Genomic DNA, 23,818 nt, shown 5'->3' with positions numbered 1-23,818 from the left:
CATTTTCATGATTAACAACTAACCACCTGTGTGAATAATGTATTCACCTTGTTCAAAGGTTGAGCAGAAATCATGCAGATGTCAGAAAGTGATACTATAAAGAATGACCAAACTATTGTCTTCAGCTCAAAGGTTTCCCCACTAAGAGCAGATGAAGGACGACAACCGGGGCCCAAAACATAAGCGGCATCACAGATCCCGCTGGGAAACATTACCAGATGATCCCAGTCCCTTCCCACTTTGGTCATATTGGCAGATCAGACATGTCCAGTATTGGGGTGCACGTCAGTTTGTTCGGCAGTTCCGACCCTGGCTTAATACAAAAGCATTGTTGGCTCGAATAAGCATTCAGTTCTTTAAGGTTCATCTTCTTAGGGGGAACTACTTTAAATCAAATACTGAAAAATAATTTACCAAAACTATTTAATTGGAATGTAGACTAAAAGAATACCCCAAGGTTTGTAAACTTGTTTCTATACCAATAAGAGACCTGCAAATCAAGCCCTACTGACAGGTTTGTTGCCAATACTTGCTCAGATTCCTCCATGTGAAAACACAGCTCCAGGTAAAGCAAGGCAGCAATGGGCTTTGTAGATGGTGGTGAGCAAAAGAAGAAATTATTCACAACATCCAACTTTCCATTCATTGGCTCCCAGGCCCTATAGATGTAGGGATCAGAGCGACCATGTTGCTCATCCCAACACAAACCAGAGCCCAGTGTGAGGATTGTAATACCCTAAATTGCTGGAAGGATCCCGATAGACCTATTGGACATCCATCAAATATACAACTTAGCCAATTTGAGATTGAGTAAATGCTTGTTCTGCTGTCCGAGACATGACTAGAAACACAAATATTCTGTCTTATCCTTTTATTGTTTTCTGACCTGTGCAGCAGCTTTGACAGTTTTCATAAACTACAATACACAAGACGGTTTTTAGCATCCCATCAATGGACACCAAATCTATCATTGCAAACAGGAAATTCAGTGCCTGATGATTACCATGTTCTTTTTAGGAGTTATGCCACAGTCCTCCAGCAGGAGGGCGCTATACAGTAGACCATGATTTCCCATAGATTACAGCAGGCCAAGTCAGCTTAGTGTGCCACAATTGTTTGGATCACTAGCTGCTCTGTGGAATGAGAAATAAGGTGAAATGTCCAACAACAAAGAGCAAGCAGAGAACATTGTATGGCAAAATAAGCAGCATGGATGCAGATGAGGGTTAGCAGAACTACAAAACAGGATTAAAGTAACTTTTTTACTATTCCCCATTTCAGAGTCAGCAGCCAGTTCACAAATCTGGGCACCCAACACAAGTGGCTCCTCTGTGGCTGGTTTCTTTATTCTATCTTCAGGCACTTGAGTTGGAGGTTTTTCAAAGACAAATATGAGATCACCTCCATGGGAAGACGGACTGGGAATGAGAACCAACTTCCAGAAGGCAACAGTATGATAATCTTCTCCTTCTCATACTTGAAGGAAACCTGGAGAGAAAAAACAAAAAAGTCAGCCCAGCCAGAGGTAATGATCTCTATAGAACCTGAGAGGTGAAGAGACCCAGTCATCAGAACACGCACCTCAAGAAAGATCTTCCTATAAAATGACATGTGCATTCAATGAATACAGGTGTTACTTACCTGTAAAAGCAATCCCTGCATAGAAACCTACACCCCCCCCCCCCGCAGGCTGCTGGTGGGTGCCATTTGTGTGATATAAGTTCCTCTACAATGGAGATTTATTATTCCCTGCAGATATCACTAAAAGGTTATGTTGGGAGTGGGAGGACAAACCAAGCATTTAAATTGGCCATAGGGCCTGGATCCCATCAATGTTCCTGTCCATTCTCCTATCTCCGCATGCTAACAGGCGTAAAAGAACCTTTGGGCTGAATTATTCCTAAACTAACCAACAGGAGGGACTACTCTAAACTATGAAATATTCAATGTGTTGATCTATATGATGGTGAGAATGCCACAACAGTCTAATTATCATCATTTGTCATCTACAGACCTCCATGATGAAGCAATGTATTAGCCATCTTCCAACTATTAGTTTTCCCTGTTGATAATCTCCCAATTGCCACCTAAATATTCTATTTCTGGAATTAAATTTAAAGAATTTATCAGCCTCTGACCCCCACCCCTCTTCCTGGAGGTAACTATACACCTTTGGGTCCTGATGTAGAATTTTGGATGGTACCCACGTTCTGCAATTAGGCTGATGGTACAATTACAGCGTTATGAGTCCCAGTGATTGTATGACAAGGTCCCTTCTCGTCAGATCAGCCACTTCACACCAGAGATTTGTTCTTTACATTGAAAGCACCAGAACCCTACATTCACATTAGGAGCCCAATCAGACCTTAGCAGTTCCATCACAAGTTAAACTTCACAGGACGCCAATACTGTTGTACAGGAAGATTGTATATAGTCTTCCCTTACTGGGCTCCAATAGAAAACCAAGAAGAAGCCAATGGTAGAAGTCTTCCAATCTGACACCAACTGTACAACAGTCCCTATAGTAAGAGCCAATGTCACAATCAGCAATCCCTCTTTATGCCATTACCCCCCCACCAATCCCCAAAACACATCCTTCAAATTCTCCAGACTGATCGCCCTCCTCACCAATCACTGTATCCACCAATATAAATCAATGCAATCTAAACACCCACATCCAAATTATTTTATATAAATCTATTTGTATACTAACACCCTTTAATATTTGTCAGGGTAATATTGCTCATTTAATGGTTTTGCAGCATGGTCTCCTCTTACTATGCAACTACAATCTGATTTGTTCTCCATTCACCCCAGTACATCCATAAGATTCAATTACTAAGACCTGCCCCACCTCCAGTATTACATTCAATGCTGAAGACCCCCACCGTCCCCCAGGAACACCCATGTGTCCCCCCTCGGCCACCAACAACCCTCACAGTAACATTGATGAACCACCAAGTTCAGATTTGTACCAATAAAGACATCAATGTAACAATGATCTGTAGTTTGCACCTATCACCCCCATCATCCCCCAGACTGACACCTTACAATGACATGATGGGGACTGCCAGATCCCCATCTACTCACCTATTCCAATAATGGAAAAAATATTGGAAATCATGACAATATAAAATATTGAAATACTACACACCCTCTAATGTGACCGTGAAGCCAGAGTTGGGATACAAAAATCAAACATTCCAGAGCTCATTTCATTCTGTCTGACCAAACACCTGGCTACAATCATTGTGTCTGGCAAGATTAACATTGAATGGGAGCCAATAGGGACACTGCATGTCATGCACCTTAACAACTGACCTTTGCTGAACACTTTACAGAAATGTTCACATTGAACTTAAACCTCATCCCTATACAATGGCAGAATGACGCTATTTCCTCTGTGGGAGGTTTGCACCATTCATGGAATCAGCAGAGGATGTGACCTTCATACCAAAGCGTGTTGTACCCCAAGCTATCACTACCTATGGCATCTTACAGAAGTTGTGATTTGTTTAATGTGAGATTCCCACAGCAGGGTATGATCAGGATGAATCTATAGAGACATACCGTGGTATCTGATCCCTTCTGGAAGGGGAATACATCTTCCTTCTGCTCTTCTCCCCAATCATTGTTCTCCCGTGAGTTGCAGAATATGATGTTGGTGACTCCAGAGAGGTCAAACCGGGGATTGAAGTGCAGCAACAAGTTTTCAGGATCTTTCCCCAGGTTTATGGCAAAGCTAGAAATACAAAACAGCAAATATTATACTCCGACAACCCTGTGATATAGATTATTGGGGTTATTAGTTGTAGCTACTTCTGCCCCTTTAATGAAACTATATAAAAAACTGAGCAATTTTGGAGGATTTAAAGCCATAAACGCTTGGAAAATATTGACAGCAAGGGGCCTGGAAATATCTTCTCATATAAAGAGTACCTACAGTGAATCTATAGCCAGAACATGGACATTCACATGTGTATAACTATAAGTGAGCTCGTATTAAAACAATTATTGCAGCTTAAGGGACTGACATCAATCTGCACCAGAAAAACACTTCTAGCATTAAATATATATTAGTGCACTTGAAACAGTTACATTTTCAGGGGAAGCTTGCATAGGTCACCGCCACTTCTCTGGTCCAAGCAGTTACAAGAAAGTCCTTCAATGATGGTCCCAGCTCCATTATACCTGTATGTCTTCTGCACTGACAGAGGGGGAGCTCAGGAGTCATTGTCAGGAGGGGCAGCAGATGGGGCTGCTGATTATTACATTTCTCAGAATTGCACCACAGTGGGGTAAGTCATATTGAATATACAGATATTGCACCATGCAGAGCGGACATGTATCCAGGTTATTGCATATAATGACATCACACAGATATACGTTATACATCGGGATCACATCAAGACTTACTCTGTGCACTCCTCTGCAATGAGCCCCTTCACCTCTACAGATTGGCCGGGTTTCACAGCGAGGTTGTTCACAATCACACCCAATTTAGGAGGAGTACATAAACATTGGGGAATAAACAGCTAGGCAATGGGAATGGAATATTAAGGAATAAATGTGGCTGCAATAAGAGTTAAACAATCCAACATTCTGGTTTATATGAAATTCAGTGTTATCCCAAGTAGTATTTAGTCAATGATTGTTAAATCATCAGAACAAGTTTTATTCTGTTTGCCTCAAGCTCTAAATATTAAAAATAAAACACTTCATGTAAGGGATAATGGAGAAAGACCCCATATTTATCATTAATATGGAGGGTGGGGGTAAGTCATATTGACTATACAGATATTGCACCATGCAGAGCGGACATGTATCCAGGTTATTGCATATAATGACATCACACAGATATACGTTATACATCGGGACCACATCAAGACTTACTCTGTGCACTCCTCTGCAATGAGCCCCTTCACCTCTACAGATTGGCCGGGTTTCACAGCGAGGTTGTTCACAATCACACCCTACATGAGAGACATATTATACACCATGTATAAGAGAGGACGGAGGAGGATTACCCCCAACATACCACAGAAAGGGTGACACCGGCTACCCCCAGCATAATAAGACTCAGCTTGCCCCAATATAACAGAGGGAGATACAAAAAAATGGAGGAGGACCCAGTGCAGGGGGGTAACATTATATCCATGGAGCACCCCATAACCCACCACTTGTCTGGCCCCATATTACCCATTGTGCCCATACTCACTTCTCCATCCATGCTGCTTCCCTTGGCTGAGACACTTAAGAAGAGCTGCCCTTCCCCTTCCTCTTATATAGGACATGCTGCTCAGGGTGTAACCAATCAGTAAGACGGGTGTAACCCCACACCCACCAATCACTGGACTGGAGAGGATATTTCAGAATTGCCTGAAAATAAGACCAAATATTTGGGATGATAGACCTGACCCAAGCATGCAGATAACGATGGTACAAGTTGTGCTGCAATTATCTGAATATCTCATGAGCATCCCCATTGTAGGTCAGTGATTCAGAGGATCAGAACAACAACCAGGCCAGCAATGGCCGCTACCATCAGTGAGCCTACAACATAAAACAATGGCAGCCATCTGAACATGGGGCTCGGTTTATGACCCCAATACTGGGAAGGTCAGGTGTAACCCCCACACCCACCAATCACTGGACTGGAGAGGATGTTCCAGAATCAGTCACTGCCAGGGCAATGATAGGAAGGGCATATTGATCATTAAAGAGAACCTCTCACTGAGACATGATAAATACTGCCATTGCTAAACTCATTGTAAAGAAATGCCTGGATGTAAATCTGATCTTATGGAATCACTCACACACCTGACCCAGGCATAGAGATAACCATGGTACAAGTTATGCTGCAATTATCTGAACATCTGATCCGCATTCAGTGATTCCGAGGATCAGAACAACAACCAGGACAGCAATGGCAGCTCCCATCATCTCTCAGATGGCTACAGATCACAATGGGAGCTTTAGTTGTACAAGTCATTAAATAGATAAGAATTTCTGTTTGATCCATGGTGATAAAAAGACTACAACACATACCAATGGCGGCCATCAGAACACGGGGCCCGGTGAATGACTGGGAAGGTCAATAAGAACAATCCCCCATACTGCAAATTACTCTCCTCCAGCTTGTAGTAGAAAACAAGATGAGCTCCGGGTATTATGTGTAGTCACTGCTCAGTGGCAGCATAGGTAGGTAGCAGGTGAATCAGAAGCCTCTAAAGACCTCAGAGGTGAATGTGTGGAATTAGGTGAAAGTTTCCTTAGTTCCCCTGCATCAGCAGTAATGGTGTAGTTGGCCATCTCCGAGTACCTAAAGCATTACTCTGCTCCAGTCTGGGTGAGATTGACCAACAGTACCCCTGTTACACCTCTGATTCACTTATATGAATCAACTATTGGCATGAACATGCTGGATTTTTTTGTGCAATATCTGCAATACTTTGGTTGCTGAGAGCGATGATATTATTACCGCTGGTGGGATGGAACAAAGGCAAATATTACTTAATGGCCCACGTTCACTTTTGAGTCACCCCTAGTCTCAGTGCGTAAGAATTCTGGGACCCCCATGGCGTCACCATGACTTTGCTTCTGGATGGCAAACAAAGTTCCTATTTAAGGATAAGAGACTAATACATTTTGGATGCCCCAATTATTTTGACTTTGGTTACACTTTTTGTGTTTTAGCCTGATTTTCACACAAAGTAACTGGGATCTGGGTCTGTTGTGATTCACCATCCAGGTCCAGGTTATGGATTATCACTGATATCATAACAAAGATGGTGCCATCCTTCCAGAGAGTGAAGCAAATGAAGGGCAGGGACCCCTGTAATAAATCTCTGGAAGTGTTACACTGACATATTACTGGGCATGTATATAATATGTGAATATATCTGATATATGACATTAGGATTGGATAGAATACTTTTATTGCCATGTGTGACCTTATTAGAAAGATTTTTCTCCATGTTTTATCCTTTGGACACCACAACAGAAAATTAAGGGAACAGTTGTCACCGGGGCAAAAATAGGCAGTAATAAACACCTGGTAGAGTTTCTTTTTCCATATTAAAATGTTTTTGTTGCTCTCTTCATCTGAGCTGGAGTCAATTCACAATTATAATATTATAAAAGTATTATCTCCTTGTGACCCCGTCACTGGCACCAGAGGAAATATTTACAATTAGGACACCCAAAACACTAAAACTTTTCCTATCTTAAATAAAATTCTGCAATTGGGCTTGAAATGCAAATTGATTTTCTCCATGTGGTTGAAAAGTACTGATGCCAGTGTGGCCCATTAGAAGTATTACCAGTCCCTCCCATCCCTAAATATTGGGGTATTAGAAGAATTGGGGTATTAGTTCTTTGGCAAGGCACACTGGAACTTTTGCTTGATGAGAATTGTGGTTTCTTTTCTATCAGGCCATGCTGGGTCTTGTATTCTTCATCAGGCCATGATGGGACTTTTGTCATCTAAGGGTCACTTTACAGCTGGGTCTATATGGGCTTTACTGCTCCTACCGTGTTTATACAAGCGTTTACTGAGTTTTAAGCTAATTCTAACCCCAGGGAATGAGTACAGGTGTACTATACCATATATCTATTCCCAGAAAGGGTTAAATATATATAGAACTTGACTAATGTAAAAGTATTTTTAATATATACATGTGATTTGTGTTTACCTGTACATAGTTACATTATTTTACAGGTTATGCCACCATTACAGGACGATTCCATCAGCTGCACTCTGACATGGGCACAGCCGTGGGACTCCTGACAGAACCCCCAAAAACCCAGTGTTCAAAAGTCAGAGCTTGATGTGCATTGTAATGAGTGAAATAAGTATTGGATCCCTTAGTACTTGGTGGCAAACCCCTTGTTGGCAATCACAGAGGTCAGACGTTAATTGTAGTTGGCCCCAGGTTTGCACAGATCTCAGGAGGGTATTTGTCCCACTCCTCTTTGCAGATCCTCTCCAAGTCAGTAAGGTTTCGAGGCTGATGTTTGGCAACTCGAACCTTCAGCTCCCTCCACAGATTTTCTATAGGATTAAGGTCTGGGCTATGGCTAGGCCACTCCAGGACCTTCATGTGCTTCTTCCTGAGCCACTCCTTTGTTTCCTTGGCCGTGTGTTTTGGGTCATTGTCAAGCTGGAATACCCATTTACGACCCATTTTCAATGCCCTGGCTGAGGGAAAGAGGTGCTCACCCAAGATTAGTCAGTACATGGCCCCGTCCATTGTCCCTTCGATGCGTTGAAGATGTCCTGTCCCCTTAGCAGAAAAAAACATAATGTGTCCACCTTCATGTTTGATGGTGAAGATGGTGTTCTTAGGGTCATAGGCAGCATTCCTCCTCTTCCAAACACGGCGAGTTGAGTTGATGCCAAAGAGCTCAATTTTGGTCTCATCTGACCACAACACATTCACCCAGTTCTCCTCTGGATCATTCAGATGTTCATTGGCAAACTGCAGACGGGCCTGTACATGTGCTAAGGTCAGAAGGACATAATATGGTGAATACATCAATCTCTTTATATCCTTTAACAAAAATAAAATACACAGTGTTTGATTTTTACTCCCGTGGTAAATGATTGTTGTTAAAACCCCCAGATGCAAATTCCACACTCCCTTGTCAAGATTCATACTATGGATTATCTTTCATCTTCATCAGATTAATGAAATACTGAATAAAACAATAAAATGTGTTTACAGCTGTGTGACCCCTATATTGGCTATATCCTTCTCAATTCAAGTCTTCAAACCTGATTGTTGTGGACTCCTCTTGGGGCTATATAAACACTGTTTATTATGAATAATAATATTTATTAATTTTGTACCCCTGTACTCATTCCCCAGGGTGGGGCGGCAGACTTCCAGATTCCAAAATCCTGCTAAAAAATCCCGCTTTTAAACACTTGTAAATGTCTTCATTGTTTTCAACACAAGCTTATAAAAGCAATAAAACGCCTATCAACTAGTGAAAACGGTTATGTGACTGGTGTGGCGAAGGAGAAGCCCCAGGACCACCAAGGTGATGCCCCTCTCCTGGGTCACAGAGGTGGTGATAGATGAAGAGGTGCTCAGGGCCTTTACCACTGAAGTCTGCCCGTTGTTGATTTGGTCCTCCAACTAAAGTCTCATGGACCTGTAAGGGCATCCACTGCTATCCCTTAGGGACAGATGCACCTGGAGGAGAAAATAGTGAGTTTCCGGGTTTGGTGAGATGCGAGAAGGTCCACTTCCAGAACACAGATCAGAAGGAACTCAGTGAGCCAAATGAGATGTGACACAGCAACAGGTAAATCTTTTTAAAGCAGAACACTAGAATTTTAAACACTGATCAGGCAGGTCCTTTATGGCAGAATGAACTCCACGGTCCAATGATTCAGAGGAGAGCGCACAAATCAGCAACCCATATTATTGAGGACAATCCAGCACCAGAGACGGGGCAAAAAATGAAGAGGACTAGCCTTCTGAAAAAGGTAAGTATGAAACAAATTAAAGTGGACCTAAACTCAGAATTTTTACTATACATAAAAGGGTATCTTGACAACCATTTGACGTAAAGAAAAAATTCTGTTTTTTTTTTTTAAGTGCAACACTTTTAAAAACAAAAAAATAATAAAAAAGGTGCAAGAACACCCTCTAATTCTCGATCGCCTAGGCGATCCAGAATGAATGGGAGTGCAAAAGAGAAGAAGCACCCAAGAGCCTCCCGGGATGCGTGACATAGGTATCCAGGGATGCTCTTAGATGCTTCTTGTGCCAGGACGACACAGGACCCGATGAAAGAGACCTCCGGATGGATCAAACTGCGCTGCGAGATTGAAGGTAAGTGTATATATTGTGTTTTAGGGATTTTGACTTTAGTTTCTCTATTAAAAGAACACCTTAGTGGGGGCAAGCTTAAAAAGGAACTTACTGATCTGTAACCCAGTTGGCCATTGCTAACTTTTTAAATCTATTTCTTTGAAGTGAGAACAAACGTTTCTTGGCCCCTTAATTTCCAATTTCCACCCACCAAGGATTTCTACTTGTTCTATGGTGGTAAAGTAGAAATTATGGAGGCTACAGATGTGGAGCTAAAATCTTCAGGGAAAATTTAGGAGCAGAATCACAGATTTGACGTACACAAGGCAACATCTTGCCTCCCTATCTCGGGTACCAACATACACTGGTAATTCCAAGCCAACCTACTATAGACAGAATTAACATTTGGACTCCAGTATCAATATAACTTTGTTATTCTCCTACAGTAACAGAAAATAGCCGTTCTGCAAAAAAATAACCTTACCTTCCTGATCAGAACTTTAATACACTCACCTGTCCCAGGATCACCATCTTCTGTCATCTCGTCTTGTTGATTTTGACATTTTCAATCTGATGGTAATTGGTACAGCAGGCATGCGGGAGTTCATTCGGTCCCAGCTGGGTACATTAGCATGTAGACCATCCTAGCTAATGCCGGGTCCCATCAATAAAGATAAATGAAATTCAATGAATAAAAGGGTGGGACAATGGAAGTATGACTGAGAAGGAAAGAGCTAGATGATATGTGATATCCTCCAAAGCAGATGGAATTTCTGCAGCTTCTAATTTACTGTGCATGAAAGCTTTAAAGAAGCAGACTTTAGGGTTTAGTGGTCCATTCAGTCAACCAATGATTTAGTCCACCAGGCCTCTTTAACTGACATTTTGCTTTTTGGGTGAATATGTTGAAAAATAAATCAAATCATGCTATTGTTTAGGTAAAATATAATCAAATTTATTAAACATATGTAAGTGGCACTTGTTAGTGATAGATTGTTTACATGTATATACAGTTAGGTCCATAAATATTTGGACAGAGACAACTTTTTGCTAATTTTGGTTCTGTACATTACCACAATTAATTTTAAATGAAACAACTCAGATGCCATTGAACTGCAGACTTTCAGCTTTAATTCAGTGGGTTGAACAGTGGGTCCTTCGTTGTAATGTACAGAACCAAAATTGGAAAAAAGTTGTCTGTCCAAATATGGACCTAACTGTAGTTAAATCATTCTAATCAACTGTACAAAGAACCCGTTTAACATTTGACATTCCCCTAATACTGGCCAAACCCTTTTAATTAATTCTCTAATCATCCAAACTCCTATAAATTCCCAGAAGCCATTCCTACCATATACACAAATACAGTGCCGGTCAAAAGTTTGGACAGACCATCCCTCAATGTTTTTTTCTATATTTTTATTGCTTTTTACATTGCATAATATTGAAGACATTAAATCTATTAAGAAACAAAGATAAAATATTATGAAAGAGTGTTAAACAAACCAGAATACGTTTTATATTTTGAATTCTTTAAAGTATTCACCTTTTGCCTTGATGATGGCTTTGCACGCCCATGGCATTCTCTCATTCGGGTTGATAAGCTTGTCACCTGGAATGGTTTCTTTTAACAGGTGTGCCTTTTCAAGGATTATTATTTGAAATTTCTTGCCTTGCTCATCAGTTTTGTGCAGTGGTAACCTTGGTACAGAGTTGTATCCAGTGAATAGCCCTATGTGATTACTAATGTTCTACATTTTCTGACAAAAAGCACTAAGTAAAGAGAAATGACAACCCATCATTACTTTAGGACATAAAGGTCAGACAATTAAAAAAAAAATTCTAACATTTTCACAAACTTTGAATGTATCCTCAAGTTTTCGTCTCAGTGGTAAAAAACCATTAAACACAATGAAACTGGCTTCTGAGGCCCCCGTAAAGGACAGGTCAGGAGTTACCAGCCATGAAATCAACTTTACCCGAACATTAGATTACAGCCCAGATTGATGCTTTACACACTTCAACTACCTCCTAACATCAAGTGTTCAGAGTGGCCTGTGTGACCCAATCCTTCATTGTGGAATAGCTGCAAAGAATAATTACTAAGCAAGAAAAAAAGGTTGGGCTAAAAAACACAAGGAATGGACATTGGATCAGTGAAAATCTTTTTTTTGGTCTGATGATTCCAAATTTCAGACTTGTGGTTTCCACCCAAGTCTTTGTGAGACACATAAAAGGAGAATGGATGCCTTTTACATGTGTGCTGGTGGAACTAATGGTGATTTATTCCAAGGCACAAAAACAGCATGGCTACTACAGAATTCTGCAGCAACATGCCACCCCATCACTTAGTGGGACCAATCAAATACATACATTTCCAGGCTACATAAGGGCTATCAGACCAAGAAAGATTGTGATGGAGATCAGCTGACCTGGCCTCCACAATCACCTGATCTAAACCGATCTGAAATGGTTTGGGATAAATAGGAGGGCAGCCGTAAGGCATGGCAGCAAACACGTGATCAGGACCTCTGCTAACTCCTTCAGGACTGTTGTAACACCATTCCAGATTACCGACTATCTCATGAAGCTGAAAATACTACAAATGTGGAAAGCCGTCATAAAAGTAAAAAGTGGCGACTTTGAAGAATATAAATATAAAACATCTTTTGTTAAAAACATAAATCCATATTCGTGTTCTTGCAAAGTTTGGATGTCTTTAATAAAAATCTTCAAATCTACATCGTAACTTAGTAATTTTAAAGTTTATTGTTAAGTTCTACAGATTTCTTGCTTTCTGAAAATATATGGTTGATAGGACTTTCGCAAATATTGTTTGTCACCTATGAAAAACTTAAAACATTGGTCCAACATCGTGTATTGAAAAAGTGAGAGAGTGAGTAAAATGCCAAGCTCTCCAACTGCCACTTTTTACTGGACCGAAACAGGAAATGAAAACTTAACAGATCTACTGGCAGAGTCAACAGGTAATAAAACTAAATTACAGGGGCCTAACATGTTATTTATAGAGTATCACATATGTAATTTGTCATAGTTACACTTTACCACTTGCATAGACCAGAAGTGTTTTTTCTCAAAGTGTACTTGGAGATTGATTTATCGTAATCACATTAAGAGGAAATCCAGCCCTGCTGTTGTTGAAGAATGCCCCTACAGGGTTTAGTTCCAGATCTCGTACAGTTGAAAGAGATGAGCAATAAATGGATAGAGAAACCAGATACTGGGACATCTATTTGTTTACATAAATGGCCAGCTTAGCGTAACAGGGTCCAGATCATCACAAAGAACTTCAGAAAGCAAATCCTAAAGGTCCAAGGCCTAAAGCAGCTTAAGAAGTCGCTTTCCCACCAAACAATACCTTTCTTTGGCTTATGTACAGAGCTGTTATTCGCAATAGGTGGAACCATGGACAAGGTGGGCTTAGCTGAAGCACTGATGTAGCAAAATCAGCAGAATCTGGAAATTTCTCTTACACCAATTCTGCAGAGGATTGGAAAGTGCCACTTAACCATCAATCTCCGATACGAAGACAATGTTGTCAAGTGTATTGGATCTGACAATGAAGGAAACCCTTGGAAAAGTAATTTATTGAATGACTCAAATATTCAAATATGTTCAGTGAAAGCTCAAAAAAAAAAAAAAAAACAATTTCAGTCATTGCTGCTTGCCCAAATAGCATATCTAGAAGTTAAAATATTTAAATACTTTCTAGGTAAAGCCTGATGGACAGAAGCCCTAAATTCAATTTGTCAGTTTAATTCCTTGCTTTTAAACATAGCATTGCATTTTTTCACTTTCCTATAAGCTTGTAGAATGATCGGAAATAAGAAACCAATGAGACACCAAATTCTTTTGTTGAGCTTACTCATTAACCACTCATCATTCTCCTAAATTCTTTTTCTACTGGAGATGAAGATTGTAAATCACCTGGTGTTCACTAAGAACACTTATGTGGCTTCTCTCTCTTGTGAACACTCTTTTACATGATAAGATCTGTCTTTATTGTAGAAGTTCTTTCACATTGTAAAGATTAATGTGTGTCTTTTCTGTAGTGTGAACCCTCTGATGTCTGGTAAGCTTTGACTTCTGTATGAAAGCTTTGTCACATTCAGTACACTGATAAGGCTTATCACCATTGTGAGTCCTTCTGTGTGTGGCAAGATCTACCTTCAATCGATAAGCTTTGTCACATTCTGAACACTGATATGGCTTCTCTCCAGTGTGAACTGTCTGGTGCATGAAAAGATCCCCCTTTGATCTAAAACCTTTATCGCATTCAGAACACGGGTACGGCCTCTCTCCAGTGTGATTCAGCTGGTGTCTCATAAGGTTTATTTTTCGTGTGAAAACTTTACTACATTTAGAACATGAATATGGCTTTTCTCCAGTGTGACCCCTCTCATGTTTAACAAGGTCACCCTTCGATCTAAAACCTTTATCACATTTACAACACTGAAATGGCTTCTCTCCGGTGTGAATCCTCTGGTGTATGATAAGGTTGGACTTCAATGTAAAGCTTTTGTCACATTCAGAACACTGAAATGGTTTCTCTCCAGTGTGAACCCGCTGGTGTAAGATAAGGTTTGTCCTCAATGCAAAACTTTTGTCACATTCAGAACACTGAAATGGTTTTAACCCAGTGTGAATGGCCTTGTGTATGATGAGGTGTGTGCTCACTGTAAAAGCTTGATCACATTCACTACACTTATATGGCTTCTCTCCTGTGTGAACCCTCTGGTGTTTAGTAAGATGTGTTTTCACCGTAAAAGCTTTATCGCATTCGGAACACTTATATGGCTTCTCTCCAGTATGAACCCTCTGGTGTCGGACAAGCTCTGCCCTCACCGTAAACACTTTGTTACATTCAGAACACTGATTTAACTTTTCCCCAGTGTGAATCCTCCGGTGTATGAGAAGATCTGTCTTCAACGTAAACGTTTTGTCACAGTCCGTGCACTGATGTGGTTTCTCTCCACTGTGAATCAACTGATGTCTGTGAAGGTTTGCTTTCTCCGAGAAAGATTTACCACATTCAGGACACGGAAACGGCTTTTCTCCAGTATGAATCATCTTATGCCGGATCAGCTCCGAGTTCTTAGTAAAAACTTTTTCACATTCAAAACACGGATATAGCTTCTGTTCAAGGTGAACCCTCTTATGTGAGATAAGTTCAGTTTTACGCTTAAAAACTCTGTTGCAATCAGAACACAGATATATCTTGTTTTCATTGTGAACCTTCTGGGATGTGATAAGCCTTGCCTGCATTATAAAGCCAAATATTTCCTCTTTGTTTTCCACCGGAACAATGGTGTAAAGTCTTATGATCTTTAGAACATGGCTCGTGTCCGGTGTAAATCCATCGAGTGAACAGTAGTAAATACTTTTAATAAATCGGGAAAAGTTAAATGACTCCCATGTGCTTATGAAGATCAACCTATCCAAGTATAAGAAAAAAAATTATACATATATATATGTGACTAAATCAACATTTGTAATACTTATTCTTCATTATTAAACATATTTAATTCAGAGAATGAATATAGGCTTTATGTGTTTATATGTTTATACCTAATGTTACTGATATTACTATAACAGCTATTTATTCATCCTTTGAACATGTTTAGAGTATTGTTCTGCATTTCTCGTCAAGGTAAAATGTATGATACATCGAAAGTATTACATTTAGTCCCATAAACTTTGCTCCTTACTAGGCTTACTGCACACTGATTCCCCATATATCATAGAAGTGGAAACCTTTTAATTTTGAAAGAATCAAACAAAAAGAACATAGGGAGTGCGGACAAATTTACAGGTAATGCCTTTGTGTTGGAATACAACATCTCCATCAAAAGTACATCCGTCCCACTATCTGCCTTCATCCCGGCAGGAGCCGCCATCTTCCTTTCTGACTCGCTCACTTGATCTTGCACTGTGCATGCAGATCGGTGACGTAGCCCGCTGTAACGGGGGTGGGAGTGATGATGTCACTGCGCATGTGTGAGATCGGCAATCTTTCCCCGCCATGTATTAAAATGTCCTTTCTGTGCATGCCCAATCTCAGGCATGTGCAGAAGGAGCAGCCAGGAGCTTCCCGGGATGCGTGATGTAGATATCCCAGAAGGCTTTGCACCCCTATTCAGTCTTGGTCACTGCAGTGATCAAGAAAGAAGGAGAGGGGCTTCACTTTTTTTTAATTAAAATAAAGGGTGTTGGTGGAAAAAAAATAAAATTTTTACTTGACATAAAAAGGTAGAGAACCCTATTATGTAAAATAAACTTTTTGGGGATATGTCCACTCCACACCAATATGCCTGTAAACAAATTTTTAAAAGCAATCCATCTTTGCAAGAAACAACCACTATAAGTACTATATGAACATCACTGTAACCTACATACTGAAGGAGTGGATATTAAGGACTATTTTGTAGATGGGTGTCAGGCCCTCTACTGTGACCCAACTACAGTAACCACTCAAAAAACAGCTGGGTGGTTACTAAAAAAATATGCCAGGTGGTACGCCCACCTAAAAGGGGCTGGGGAGAACACTGGATATAGCTTTGATGAATATGAATATAATACATACATTTTAGATATGAGAGTGCTTATTTTGAAAGATATCAACTGCTTAGCTTGTTTTAAATACTAAAAAAAAAAAAAAAAAATAGATTTAAGTGCTGGGTGGCAGAAGATTTGAAACAAATTGATTTAGGCTTCTACTATTTGGGAGCCCTTGATAGAGAAATTAGAGCTAGAGGTTTATGTAACTGTGCGCTCTCCCCTTCACTTTTATTATTCACCGTTCCTCTTTCATAGATTCACCAGGATGGATCCAGGAACAACATACACTGTGCACACGACAGATTTTCATCCAATATCAGCCCTGAGGCGATAATTGAGCGAGAATGATCTGTCGTGTGAGCGTAGCCTTAGTCCCTTGGCGCTATGATTTTCTTAACAAAAATAAGGCCTTTTACATGATTACTAATTCCAAAAACATACAGTTGGGTTAATTGTCTTCCCCCCAAAATTGCCCTTAGACTGTGTTAAAGACACATGATTATGGTAGGGGCATTAGATTGTGAGTTCCTTTGAGGGACAGCTAGTCACATGACTATGGACTTTGCACAGCTCTGCATAATATGTTGGTGCTATATAAATACTGTGTAATAATAATAATAATAATAATAATAGAGCCAGCACAAAAGAAACCCTTAGGGCAGGCATGGGCAAGCTATAGCCCGCGGGACGTATATGGATTAATAAGGTTGTTTCTCTGGCCCTTTGGGTGTTCTGCGGCTCTGGCCAACCCGTGCAGGGTCAGGAGAAGGAACCCGCCTGGGGGGCGCACTGGCCAGAGCCACAGAATGTGTCCCCCGTTTGTACCCAGGCTTAGACCCCCTGATGGGAGAATAGGCGTGCCATGTCCAGGGAGTGGGCAGGGTTAGGCCAACTTACCGCACGAAGAAGAAAACGCTGTTCTGTTTGTGAAGAATTGAAGGATTGAAAGTAAGTTTACACTGCTTTTTGCAACTACAATACAATCTGGTATATGGCCTACTTTGTTTTTCGATCGGTGCCGTCTGTGCTTGTTGAAATGTGTAGTGTTTATAAACAATAAAATAGATCATTGTATTGGATACAGGAATAGAAGTGTATGCAAAAACAGAAAAATAAGTAAATTTAACAACGGTGTTTTAAAATGTAGATTTATGTTATCTCCTACCATCAAGGCTTTGCTTGGTGTTTCTAAAAATCTAAATCCCACACAGCACAGGTGTGCCCAGGACTGGACAGTAATACAGATTATGGCTCCAGTCTTCTATCATCATATTTATGTTCCAGTACTCTGAACGTGCAGGAAGTCTATTAATTTGAATGCGTTCCCTAATGCACCCAAAAAGGTGCATTCCGCATTTTCGGCACTTGTAAAGTTCTGTGAAGATTCATTCTGTATGGCACCCAATGCACCGATACCGCACAGCACAATGCAAGCTAATGCACTGCTGCTCACTTCAATACTCATTCACAATGCAATACATGCATAAGCTTACATTGTGCTGCACGCTACCACAAATGCATTGGGTGCGATTCAGAACAAATCAAAACCATCCATAAATCGGAGGAATAGAGTGAAGTTTCTTATGATTTTGGAAAATGTAATATTTGTTCGAGTTTTCAAAGCAGAAGTAGGAGCGACATGCAAATCATGCCATAATTCTAACTTAATGCAGCTGGATCTGTGAAATAACATTTGTGTTACTAATATTTAGGTGCAATTTCCAAATGATTAATGAAGGTAAATGTCAGAAAATGACAGGACAAAACAGTTTTATAATTAAGAGACTGAGAATTGCTAATGAAGCTGCAGCAAAGTTATTTGTCAGTTTACACAGAAAACAGCGTATGTGAGCGGAGCTCCCTCATCAATAGATGGAGCATGTGGGGATTATACTTGTGTATGGAGCTGGGGGCAGATCGGGAGCTCCGGGGATTCCCGGTGACGTCTCTGCATATGTCCATGCAGACGGGTGGATAGGCGGGAAATTGAAATAATTTTGTATTGGATTCAATATAAAATAGCTGTATTGAGTCCAATACAAAGAAATATTCAAATAATATATAAATTATATAAGCTACTGTACAGTTTTATTACATTACACACTATTTTTTTAACAATTTTTTTAAAGTTTATTATAAAATGTATTATATTTATTAAATATTGGACATATTTTTGGTGAGCTACGCCTAAGAATTATCGCCTACAATGTAAAATAAATTTCCGTGCAAAAAAGAAATATGGAGAGAATTACAACGCTGGGGGGCTAGCTGAATGCAGTATCGCTTTCAGACACTTTTTCCGAACAGAATCATAACACCAGGGAGGTTAAAAAGATTTAGTGGTTGGGTACGGTAAGTAGTATACCTACCTAACCACTAAGTTCCTACTATGGTATTTGTTTACTGTAATATGCAGTTTTATCAGTATTTATTTTGAATGTTGAAAGGTGTTGGTGGCTGCAGCATTTCCCACCCTAGGCTTATACACCAATCAATCAATTTTTCCTGTTTTCCAAGGTAAATAGGTACCTCGGCTTATACACGGATATATACTGTATATTATATTCATGTATATATACATATATTCATGTTTTGCTACCTGCTAAGGGCCAAAATCTGATCTAGCCCCTGTCAAATTTTAGAACCCATTGTGGCCCCTGAGTCAAAAAGTTTGCCCACCCCTGCCTTAGGGTCTAGCTGGCTTAGAAAAGATTATTTCTATTGCACACTATTATTTCACATGCTGGACAGCCTTTTTAATGTTATTATTTCACCTTACAATCAAATTTAAGCTCCTGTGCTTTGCCTTCAAATCCCTGCACAGTTATTGTCCCACTTACATCTCTGACATGGTTAAAAAATACTACCCGTGCCGCTCTCTCCGCTCCCCCAATGACCTACTAATGACTTCCTCACTCATAACCTCATCACACGCACGGATACAAGACTTCTCTAGAGCTGCACCGACTCTCTGGAATGGTCTTCCTCGTCCTATTCGGCTTGCTCCTACTTTCTGCTCATTTAAAAGAAAACTCAAAACCCATTTTTTCAAACTTGCCTACCCGGCTTCTTCTGTCGTTTGAAACCATCACTACTTCCCACACTACATATCTCTCATCCTATTGTGTGTGTTATTCCCCCACCTACTAGATTTTAAGCTCTTCGGGGCAGGGTCCTCTCCTCCTGTATCACTGTCTGTATTAGTCTGTCATTTGCAATCCCTTTTTAATGTACAGCGCTGCGTAATATGTTGGCGCTATATACTCCTGTTTATTAATAAAATAATAATAATGAGCAGGATTTATATGGCACCAACATATTACGTAGCGCTGAATACTGGGGCACATGAGGCATATATAACTGTATGTAAAGTGCACACAACAGATATCATCACAAGTTATTATACTCTTTTATATGTTTTAGGTTGATAAAACAGCGATGTTAGATTAGGAATATTACTCACATTCAATAAAGATCTTTATAAAAAGCCAATATATAACACAATGAAAATGAAATATTGTCAGATAATAAAGTGAATAATAGAATCCCAGCAATATAAATAAAGCAAAGCCCAGCACTACTAACAGCCACAGCAGAAATGACAAACCTCAGACTGAATGCTGCTTGCTGCAGATCTCCCTCTCACAGGAAGTGCACAGGAAGTGCCTCCAACCTCATGGGCTTCTACTCCTCCTCCTTCCAGGGTGGGTGAGGGGAGGAAATGCTCATGTACACCCCACAGCAATGGCTGTGCAACAACAAAAGCACATGTAGAGGGGGAGGGGCTGTTCCTGCAGCAGACGTGCAAGCTGCATGGGCGATGTCTGCAGACCTTTGCATACAGCTAATGCAGGATCTAATGGTGTGTAATTATAGATGATTGGATGTTTGTCTGGCCATACAATGCAGCAAGGTGACAGAGAAAACAATAAAGGTCACTGCACAATGGTAGCGTTGTATGAGATTTCATTTACTTCATGCCAGCAGCATGGCATCTAATGCATTAACATATATTCAGCATGGCATTGCCTGGTTCCATGCCCTATACATGGCAGTCCTATGGCAGTGCCTGGGGTGCCATGCTGCATTGGTACACATCCCCCATGGCATATCCCAAATCCCAATACTAATTTTCTACATATGCCCCAAGGTAGAGCTCAGCTAAATAATGTGGCATTGGTATTTGTTCTCCATGGCATTGCCTGGCTCCCCAGATAAACACAGTGCCACCTGTTGGTTGGTGAGCAGCAGAGCACTGCATGGATCCTCAGTTTTTCTGGTGTGCCCAAACATCTCAGCCCTGCACAGAAGGAGCCTTTTCGTGAGAAGAGAAACATTTGCTGATCTCACGCATGCGCAGTGTGATTGGCAAGTTTTTTTTCCAACCTATGTCACCCAATCTCATGCCTGGGTCAGGTGGCGTAGGAAGAAGAACCAGAAAGAAGAGGCGAAGATGGCAGCACCAGGTGCACCGGCTCAGGAGACGTATGCCGGGACAAGGCGGGACCCGATGGAAGACACCTCCAGACCGAGCAAATGTGATGAGGAATTGAAGGTAAATAGATTTTTTTTTTGTTTTAGTTTAATTCCTCTTTAATTTAGCACTCATCCATTGTATGTTCATCATGCACCCTGAACACTAGCACTGACAAGCACAGCGCCTTCTATTGGTTGTTCAGCACTCTGTACTTTTGCAGCCAGCACAGCGCCATCTGTCTTTTACAAATGTTCTTTACTTCTTCAGCTCTTATGCCTGTACAGCCCCTATGGACCAGAGAAAATTTTAGTTTCTTTTTCAAAAGTTAAAAGAAATATGATTGTATTTCCTTTTCAGAAAAAAATGTGTTTTGTCAAATGTTAGGTGAAGGCATCGGCAGGTAGTTAACCAATTCTTAGATTCTCAAATTTATATAAAAAAAACAAAGTCAAGCGTTAAACTACATGTTTAGAAGGAATATACACATGGAGGATGTATATTATACACCACAGGCACTGTGGGTCTTCCGAACTGGTACATGGCAAATCATCCCTGGCAGCAACCTTTTTCTAATGTTGTATGTCCTTTTACATTGCCTGCTGGTTTTGCAGTTGGGGCACCGGTGGTGGGAGCAGGGGTAATCCCTGTAAAGCCCTCATTATCAACTACCACTATATTCTAAATTGTTAGAATTGGTCACTGAATGTTAGGGTCACATAACCAGATCTCCGATCCAGTGTCCCTGGTCCCAGGTCTCCAACCACCACTTATAAGGTGAGGGAGCCAACTGCTTGTGTTTGGGGGAGTGCGCAGCAGTTTCCAAAAGGATGAATTTGGACACCCACACTATTTTCCTTAGAATTTTTGTTAAGCTGGGTTGGAAAAAGCTGTAGGCGGGTGGTGACCCCAGTATAGTGAGCCAGCTTTACAGCAATCACCCAAAACAACTGGGTGGTTAGAGTGGTGCCCCCGGCTAAAACATACCTGTTTGCTGTTTAACCTCTAGTAATTGGAGTAAAGTTTATTAGAATTTTCCTGCCTGACATTAATGATCAAATAGCAGAAAGATTGCAAAAATATCCAGGATACTCATGAAGAAGAGAGAAAGAGCGGGAGAACATGAGACAGAACAAACAGCGGACCTGAGTAGTGTTTGACACGTTCTAGCTTCTCCTTCTTAGACATTCTCAAAGATTACAGTCTGTTTTTTTAGCTCTCACATTCCCATTGTATGTGCGGACAGAAAGATTCTAGTATATATATTCTTATTAATATATATATATCTTTATATACACATATATATTCTCATTGTGCCATCTGCTGGAGCTCCCCTGGATACCCAAATGATATTGCCCCTGGCTGTCACTGTCTGATGGCATGAAAATTGGGCATCCCAAGGCTAAAGGTTTCATTAACCCAGACATAAACTAAAATGTTTATCATAAAAAGCGTAGAAAACCCTTTTATATAAGGTAAAAATTACTTTTTTTGTGGGGAGTTTAAAACCTTTAAAAAAAGGCAGAACCAGTACAGCCCTTACTTTATTGAATTGGAATGGCACATAGAGATGAGCGATAATGCCTCACTAAAATTTCCTCAAACTTCTGATGGGTGCGCGAAATTTCGGTGAACCCGGACCCATAATGATTCCCATGACATTCATTTATGATGAGTACAGAAGACATACTACAGGGACATACTACTAGACATACTACTCCCAAAAAATTTGATCTTGACGGACGAATTTACATGTTACATGCCATTCTCCAATACATGTTCGAAAAGCAAGAATGTGGATGCCGATTCGCAGCAAGATCGAAGTTTAAAATTTCGCTCGCTCATCCCAAATGGCACATTACCAGGTCTCCAATCCAGTGCCTGTGGTTTCAGACCTCAAACCACCACTTCCTAGGGTGAATGAGAGAGCTAAATTATTATTAAAATTATTATTATTACAAGCCGAATAATACGAGAGGGACCATTCCAGACTGTGGGGGCTCTAGAAAAGTCTTGGAGCCCTGTGTGTGAGGAGGTTATAAGTAAAGAAGTCATTAGAGCTAAATACTTGTTGGGCAGGGTATACAGCAGTTTTTCAAAAGGATAAATTCAGACCTATAGGCATCCTTGCCGGATGCTCAACATCTAGTAGTTGGTGAAAAGTGTATTAGAAGTTTCCTGTCTGACATTAATAACAAACAAAAAGATTGACTGACTCTGTAGTTACAAATCTGAAATACACAGTGTCCTCATGAAGAAGGGGGAAAGAGTAGAGAGGAAAAACACGGAACAGAAGGCGGCTATGAGCAATGCTTACTGTGCCACTTTATAGTTTTTTTAACTTAGGTTGGCAAGTTATTTTGCCCTAACCATGTATGTGTACATGGAGATAAAAATTACCCAATTTACCCGGCCGGGGGTTGCAGCATCCAATTGGTATGTACAGACAAAGGTATATGACTATCCGGTGTTAGCCATTTTACCTTCTGTTCATAACCTTAGGATAATCTTCTCTTTTCAATGTATTCCCTTCCAATATAGTTTAAACTTTTTGATTTACCCACGTCCCCCCAAAAAGGTGACCTGTTTTGTTCATATCTTTGAATTAAAAAGTAGCCTTGTCCAGGCAAAAAATTTCCTTAATTTTTTTTTATATAGCATTTAAGATCATCAATTACCAAATATATACCTCTATATATATACCTCTAATCACCAAACTATTTACCTTCATCTTTGATGTCTTTAGGTGATCTTATAATTAGGTTGCACTAAGTTATGACACAGGAAATAAATCTCACCAATCTTGTACTCCACACTATGTTTATACACATAAAATTATAATCGCCTTACTATTTATGCATATCTGACTGTATCTGTGTTGAATAATGATCTTCCTTGTATATATATATATAATTGTACTTTTCTGATGTTGTTCTTATAT

At 40.3% G+C, this 23,818-nt stretch overlaps 2 protein-coding genes across 2 annotated transcripts; both read right to left on the bottom strand.

Moving 5' to 3' along the window:
- Positions 1-856: 856 nt before the first annotated feature.
- On the bottom strand, positions 857-5,437 carry LOC140323201 (galectin-1-like). The gene is made up of 4 exons (XM_072400093.1): positions 5,219-5,437; positions 4,894-4,973; positions 3,571-3,742; positions 857-1,488 (listed from the first exon to the last, which is right to left on the bottom strand). The coding sequence occupies exons 1-4, from the start codon at positions 5,228-5,230 to the stop codon at positions 1,345-1,347; spliced, it is 408 nt and encodes a 135-aa protein (XP_072256194.1). The 5' UTR covers positions 5,231-5,437; the 3' UTR covers positions 857-1,344.
- A 7,084-nt stretch (positions 5,438-12,521) lies between these two features.
- On the bottom strand, positions 12,522-20,130 carry LOC140323172 (uncharacterized). Its single transcript, XM_072400017.1, has 2 exons — positions 20,011-20,130; positions 12,522-15,279 (listed from the first exon to the last, which is right to left on the bottom strand). Exon 2 carries the CDS (start codon positions 15,108-15,110, stop codon positions 13,845-13,847), a length of 1,266 nt encoding a protein of 421 aa, XP_072256118.1. The 5' UTR covers positions 15,111-15,279; positions 20,011-20,130; the 3' UTR covers positions 12,522-13,844.
- Between the last annotated feature and the right edge of the window lie 3,688 nt (positions 20,131-23,818).

The sequence above is a fragment of the Pyxicephalus adspersus genome, chromosome 1 (assembly GCF_032062135.1).
Source record: "Pyxicephalus adspersus chromosome 1, UCB_Pads_2.0, whole genome shotgun sequence".
Taxonomy (NCBI): Eukaryota; Metazoa; Chordata; class Amphibia; order Anura; family Pyxicephalidae; genus Pyxicephalus; species Pyxicephalus adspersus.
This window is presented reverse-complemented; position numbering and strand designations above follow the sequence as displayed.

Excerpts from the sequence above, each read along its gene's own strand:
- LOC140323201 (XM_072400093.1), bottom strand. Across the intron at positions 3,743-4,893 it reads ATTGCAGAGGAGTGCACAGA|CTTTGCCATAAACCTGGGGA; the intron begins GTAAGTCTTGAT and ends TTGTATTTCTAG. Across the intron at positions 1,489-3,570 it reads AGAAGGGATCAGATACCACG|GTTTCCTTCAAGTATGAGAA; the intron begins GTATGTCTCTAT and ends TTTTCTCTCCAG.
- LOC140323172 (XM_072400017.1), bottom strand. The coding sequence starts at position 15,110 with ATGCAGGCAAGGCTTATCACATCCCAGAAGGTTCACAATGAAAACAAG.